At 36.2% G+C, this 7,408-nt stretch overlaps 1 protein-coding gene across 2 annotated transcripts in view; it reads right to left on the reverse strand.

The window, feature by feature from the left end:
- Nucleotides 1–432: 432 nt before the first annotated feature.
- Nucleotides 433–7,408, reverse strand: part of Rbm18 (RNA binding motif protein 18) — a 20,936-nt gene continuing 13,960 nt past the window's right edge. Inside the window, exons 5-6 of one of the 2 annotated variants that reach the window (XM_010602969.3) lie at nt 5,881–5,966; nt 433–2,442 (exon numbers count right to left, since the gene is read on the reverse strand). In XM_010602969.3, coding sequence (XP_010601271.1) covers nt 2,283–2,442; nt 5,881–5,966 — 246 coding nt within the window. In that variant the 3' untranslated portion in view covers nt 433–2,282. The remainder of the gene's footprint in view (nt 2,443–5,880; nt 5,967–7,408) is intronic. The other variant, XM_010602967.3, reaches the window with a different exon arrangement.

The raw sequence follows: 7,408 nt of genomic DNA on the forward strand, positions 1-7,408 counted from the left end.
GCAGACCAAGTTAACAGCTGTACGTCACAAGCGTTTCACCAGACTACTTTCAGTGTATTTATGATACACATACTTGTTCTTTCGGAACTTCTACTTTGAGACTAAATATGTATGGTATGAGACTTGCAGAGACTTCCATTAACTTCCTTTCAAATAGTTACATTTGCAAAGAGAACAGCTAGTCCTTTTCCCATCTCTACCACAGATAGGCAGGCAAAAGGGTGAAGAGAATTACCTTGGAGTGAACTCTATAGCCTGATTCCGTTGTAGGAAGGCACTTGGAGGCAATGCCCTGCCTGGACCCACCAGTCCAAGGCCAGGGAGAAACACCAGAAAGCTACAGTCTTTATTCCAATAAACGGACGAGAAGATACAAACACACACACACGCACACACACCATCTTGCATTTATTCATACAGAGGGTTAAGAATTGGTACAAATAAAAAAACATTGCTTTAAATACAAATAAATAGTTTCTAAAGAAAACAACTCTATACAGTCCTAAGTGTTTTCTAAATTCCTATTAAAAATAGAAGGCTATTTGCATTAAGTTCTACTCCACCACACTCCTTTGAGGACTTAAGGATAAAATGGTGAATTCTATACTCAAAGAAGTCACCAGAAAAATGGGAGATAGCACTCCCACTTTCCTAAACTAAGCCCTAAATGGAAAGAGAGTTACTTGCATCACAGACACACACAGCTAATAAAAGGAGAGTGTTATCTGGATAGCTAAAAAGACTCACTTTGGGAAAAGTGGTAAGAATGTCTCTGTGGATTCTAAAACCTCACTATGCTAAAGTTTCAATTCAAGTGTTTTAACTTCATTTATACTCACAGGAAGACCTAAGTTCCTATAATGAAAGCCAGGAACAGTAATGATAAATACTCTCTAATCACTGTGAATGGCACCTGGAGTAAATACTAAAGTGATCTGCCTACTAAAGGAGCAAAGGTCCTGCTCAGTGAAACAGCCTGTCAGGGCTGGCACTAAAACGATCAAAACTGTGTTGAAGAAACACCCCCAAATCTGTCAGTTTATGTATCACTCTCTACTGTTGTATTTAAAGGTTCAGAGTGCCAAAAATACCTAGGGAGAATATCCTATGAATGAAGGATCATTTTCAAGGCATGCAGTCTTTTAAAACTACATCGGTGGTGGCGAACCTTTGGCAAGCATGCGGCAGCCAGCTGTGCGTCACTGAAGGCTCTAAAAGGTTCACCATCACTGAACTACATGAAGCACGAGGTGATTACAATATTGGTGCCAGAGTCGTGCCTGCTCCACTAATTGTGCTTGGTCCACGTTCCCCTCTCACCCTGCATAAGATCATTTAACCTCTTCCACCAAATCCCCGCATTATTATTACAAAGTAAATGTCTCATAGTGACCAGTGTAGCAATATTTCAGTTTTCAAAGAAATTTTTTTTGAAATCGATCACGATGTAATTCCAAAGAGAACAATCTCATGCTAAAAACAATCTCATGCAGTAAGTGCAATTTAAAAAGTCCTGTGTTAGTAACACCATTTTGTTATTATAGAAGGAAGGGTTGTTTAGATTTTTAAAAAAATGATCACTATGGAATAAAAGTTAAGTTGCCAAACAGAACTTCTGTTGTGGTAAAAATACTAAACTTGATTCTACAGTTTGTTGACACAAACAAGTTTAAGATATATACCATGTTTTCCTAATTGGGCTTTTGAAACAATAAGCGTAATTCTTAAGCAGATTACTACATTTGCTCAAAGGATCAGCTCTTTTGCCAAGAACTCTATTTTTTAGTCCAGCTGGAGGGAGTTCCATAGTAAAGTCTCCAACAGCAATTCTAAACACAATTAAAGATCTGTCTCTCACTTCCCCTCTTTGTCCCTTTTTCTTTATGTTGTAAAAGACACGTGCAAGAAAAGTGCTGTATTTTTTAAAAATTGATGTCAATCAATTTAGTTTTGATTTAAATAACATTTTGTACATTTGCCTTTCTCTCTGGCACATTATATAAAGTTTCTGGAGTTACAAATTCAAACAGACCAGCCAACTAGAGCAACTCAGTGTTCAAATCACAATTTTGGACACAATTCTATTTATTCTGGATTCTGCTCAATTTCACACATAGTTCAGAGAAGACACATCCATAAGAACATCCAAAAACATTATGTTACCAAACTAACATGTGATTGTGGTCTGTTGGATAGTACCATTCACATATACAAAATACAAAGGCAGAAGAGGTCAGGTGTAGAGATTAATATGCTTTTGCTGTTACAGTAATTCACAACCATCATCTTCGAGATTTCCATGCTGTTCTAGAATAAGGAGTAGTCCTTTTTTTATCTGGTGGTTTAAAGTAGGAATAAACAGGTGCTGCTGGGTACTCTGCATCAGGATTTTCTGCCATCATTTTGAGTTTTGCTTCAATGGCTTTTATCTTGGCAGTGACACTGGAAAAAGGACAGCAGAAGAGCAGAATGAATCCAGGTGAAATTGGAAAATACAGGATATTTCATCTTCTTTTGCCTCTTACATGTTAGAGAAGCAAAAAAATATTAAATACTAATCATGTAAACATTTCATGTAAGAGAAATGGTCTCACTTTAAGAGGTCAAGTCTGAACCACCTACTATGTTTTTCAGGGAAGCATAGGCACTGTTAGAAGTACTTTACGTATCATAGTATCTAACTAGACAAAGATAACTCTGCACCTCAGTGCTTGACAGAATAGGCATTCAAAGATAGGCCTGAAAAATGACATGCTACATGGTGCAACTAAAAAAGAGTGAATGTTCAAATTTTCAAAATTTATTACAGTAAAAGACACACTGGCAGCGATCTCGCTCAAGTGCTCTCTATCACTTAGAACACACTTATCTCATCATTCTTGCCACTTTTCTGAAGCAGTTCTGGAAGTCCTTTTTCTTGGGTTTCATTAGTTGTACTGTCTTGGCTACCTCAACGCCCTTAACTGATTCAAAATGTTTAGCTTTCACGGTCATTTTGCTGGTAGTTGCATGTCTTAGACACAGCAAATAAGGTGAATGAATATATACCATAATATTTTTATTGGACAGAAATTGCCGTAAACATTTGATCAATAAAGGGTGATTATAAAAAATGATAAATGTTTAAATAAAAAATTTATCAAGGAAAACACATTACTGCCCCCTCCCCCCACCCCCGCCGTACACCCCTTTGCCTCAAACACACTTATCCCACTGTTTCTGGCAATGTGTCTTTTAGTGTATTAAATTTTTAGAAAAATTTAAACACTCATTCGTACATTTCTTACATTGCAGATAAAGAAATTGAGGCAGAAAAAGGTTAACTTGCCCAATGTTAAATAGTTGGTAAATGATAAAGCTGAGATTTGAACACAAACTGATTCTGAAGCCCATGGTATTATTAACCATTGCACTGTACTACCTTTTGAGTCACTGAATAACAGAAAAAACATTTTTGAAATCCTACGAATCCATCTTTTACTCGCAAACGCATGTTACTTATAATGAGCCAGGTAGAGTACACAGCATTTTACTTACATTGCTTTTAATCCTTGTAGTAATCCTACAAAAGTTATCATCCAAATTTCAGGGGTAAAGAAACAAATGCAGAAGTGGTAATACACTCAGGGTCACACAGTTCACAAGGTGCAGAGCTAGGGTTCGATCCCAGTTTGTTTATCATCAAAGCCTTTGCTTTTTTTCTTCTCTATCAGAATGGGAGCTGAACAGACTTAACTTATACAGAAGAGTGAGGAGATGCTGTAGAAGTTATAAGAAATTTGCTTCTCAGTGAGATCACTGCTATCCTTAGATCAGAATACATTCCAGGCAGTGGGAATTTTTGGCCCAGATACCTTTACTTTCCATTCTTGATGCAGACAATGGTCTATAACTAGTGAGAGAAACTTGGAAGTATATATATGGCCATCTTCTAGAGATTCTCAAAAGGTATACATCTGTTGAACATATCAAAACATTTTCATGGGCAAAAAATTAAACATTAAATCACCATAAAGAAATGATTAAGTGTTTGAGGAGAAAGATATGTTTAACCCAATTTTAGTATTACATGATATTTACATATGTTGAAACATCACGTAGAACCTCATAAATATGTGTAATTTTTATGTGTCCATTAAAAAAACAAAAAACAAAAAAATAAACCCTAAGTTATAATAAAAAGAATACTGAGGTATTACTAGGACACATTTTGGCACCTCTTTTATTAATGAGATAGCCAGCCCTTCATTCTGTATGAGTCATGGGCAAACTAAGAAGGCACAGGTAGCAACAGAAAGATGTAACCTGAGAGTCTCCAGATTAAGACATAGATGGGAAAACACTTGTAAACAAGTGGCAAATACTGATCACAATAAACTAAATACATGTTCATTATAACATGAAGACCATGAAGCATTAACACAGTCATCCACAGGGTTAGATTTATGAAAACCTCCAGAAATCAATCTGTGATCAAGGTGGTTCAAATCTTATGGGGAAAAAAGCTCTGTGGATATGCTCCAGTGAATGTTAAGAGACATTATAATTTTTTTTAAAATTTCCAGAGCACAAAATAAAAGGCAACATAAAATTAGTATCATAACATTAAACTCAACTGAGTAGATGAAATATTAACTTCCAATTTACAAATTTACTATTTCCCCTATAGTTAAGTAGTATTTTTAAATCTGTTTTGCTTGGTGAAGAAAATAGCCAAGAAAGGCATTTTTCCTCCTGTCTGGTCCTCAATTCAAACAGATATCACTTTCCTGACTTTATGACTACTACTGATTTCTAATCTTTATCACTGATGGTTTCCTATGTAGCTTTCCTCCTCTGGAACAGGCTTTAAAACTGTATTCCTATATTTGTAGCTTGCAATGACTTTGATGTAGCAGCTCAGGACTGAATTTCAAAGTCCATTAGACCTGGCTTTGAATTTCCATTCTATTTGGTTACCTGCAGCATCTTGACCAAGACAGTTTACTTAAGCTTCAGTTTTCTCATATGTAAAATGATTTTTATGATAATTAGATGACATACTGCATGTAAAGTAGTACAGTACTTGCTTCATAGTAAGCTTGATAAACTCTGGCTATTGTTAGTGTTAAAATTTGAAAAAACGAAACAAAAAAACCCAAAAACTTTGTTAAAAGTTGCAGAACAAAAACAAACAAACAAAACCCTAAAAACTCCTCCTTCTTCCTTATGCTCAACTACCCACTTAACTTACCATTTCTTTATCCAGTCCTTGGTGCCCCTGCTTTGAATTAACTCCAAAGAAGTCATTGACAATTCATATAAGCTAGAGCCAAAACTACTATAGTTGCTGCAATGGTATACAGAATTCAATGTGTACAAACTTAAAAAAAATTTTTTTTTGAAGTACCAGGGATCAAACTCAGGACCTTGCGCTCTTGGGGCGGGCAGCAGAACCACTGATCTAAATCCCCAGCCCTACAAACTAAAATTTTGTGCTAGGAAACTCATAGTTGGGAAGGAATCAGTGTATAGTGACAAACACCAAAGGGACCCAAGGCCTTATTAAAATCCTTGTTTTCAGGGTAGGGCTGTGTCTGATTTATCTTTGTATCCCCAGGCCTGGAAGAAGGCTTGGTGTGTGATAATGAAGCCCACCCTTTTTGGAGTGAATGAATTCACTCAAAATGGAGAGGGTTTTTACATGATCTTGGAGTACGGAAGGAGAGGAAATGTTTATATTCTGGAGATTAACTGAACACATTTCTCAAAATGTCAAGTTAGTAACTATTCTAAATTAAGAATCCCTATTAAGACAGTCACTATGGCATACATGAAGGGGTGGAATGAAGAAACAACTCAAGCTCTTGAATAACTCTGTCCTACATCACACTGTCTTACCTTAGGTTGGACTGCGTGGGCTCAGTGCTTGAGGATGGCTCGAGGCTGATTGGAAGAATCTTATCATTCTTGTTATGATCGTATCTCTAGAAGAAAAAGGGGGGCAGATTACTTTGCTGGAAACTTTTTTTTTTTGTGCTGTGCATGGGTTCAGAAACTCTGATCCCATGCAGTTCATCATCAGCACATGTCTAGACAATTTTAGGACTGCTGCACATTTAAAATTATTATTAAATTCGATTTGCCCTAAATGTTGTCAGTTTAGAAAAATAAGTTGACAAGAAGCTTCCATCTAGCCATTAAAATACTCCTTCTTTGGTAGGGAAAGAATTTCAACACTCAAATTCATAGATGGTACAAATACATAGCAGGGTTACTCTCTTATATTCTTATTTTAACTGTCACATATCATGTCTTACAATATTTGTTTTATTCAAAACACTTTAAAACTTTGCTAGATTTTGCAAAGTATCAAGCATCAAGCAGTAATATTCCACTCTTAACAGGACTGAGTGGAGAAGAAAAGTAGTTAGTTTTCAGTTGTAGATACAGAAAATATATTATAGAAGAGTTTAATTTGATGTCAGGCAATCACATGCTTCTACTAAAAAGTATATATAATATTAAAGAGCAACTAGGAGCCTTCGGTCAAAAATGATTTACAGGGGAACCCTGAGGTAAAGATTTTTTTCAAATGAAAGACAACTGAAGGATGAATTCTCTTGCATGCTTTTTCAATGAGATACAGAACAAGAAAACAACAGCCAGTTTGGCAAATGAGATTTGATTTTCTTTTGAGTAAAAAAGCATTTGGTAACTTTTCTTGTTTCTATTTTTTAGGCAATGAGAAGGCTCTGTGATGACCTGAAATGCTCAGAAGGATTCAAAGAGTCTGAACTTTTTTCAGCTTGGACACTAAACTTAAATGTTTAGTTCCTGTGACTCCTGACTGGGAAAATTGTTTATAGCGGGTAGAGGGTCTCTGATCAAAAACCATGATCAGACAGTGAAGAGCTGAAGTTCTAACTTTTCCACAAATCTTTTTGTAGGCAGGTTTGTGAATAGCCACTGCAGAAGGAAGACAATCTATTATTGGGAGCACTCCAGTCCATACTCTTTAATACCTCTGTGCCAGCTGGACTAGAGTAGAGTACCTTCTTTAATGGCTACAGCTTTATTAGTGCATTTCCCCATCAGACCCAACTACAGGAAGAACAGGGCAGTTTGCCATTTCTCAGGGCTCAGAGACACTAAAGGCATGGCAAAGTCCCACAAATCCACATTCTAATAACTCTCAAGATCTCTGGAGTCAGAAGATGCTAGTGCTGTAAGCACTCAGAAACTACCCATTTTTCAAGCATTCACAATAATAAACAAACTCAAACTCTCCACAGAGTAGAGAGGCTGGGAAGAGTCTAATAATGCCTAAAGCAACTAATTTTAAAAATAAATATTACATTTTTTCTCCAAAGAACAGTACCCACCAAAAAAAAAAAAAAAAAAAAAAAAAAAAGGAAGAAAAAAAAAA

The sequence above is a fragment of the Fukomys damarensis genome, unplaced genomic scaffold, assembly GCF_012274545.1.
Source record: "Fukomys damarensis isolate Sample0158 unplaced genomic scaffold, DMR_v1.0_HiC HiC_scaffold_36, whole genome shotgun sequence".
NCBI lineage: Eukaryota > Metazoa > Chordata > Mammalia > Rodentia > Bathyergidae > Fukomys > Fukomys damarensis.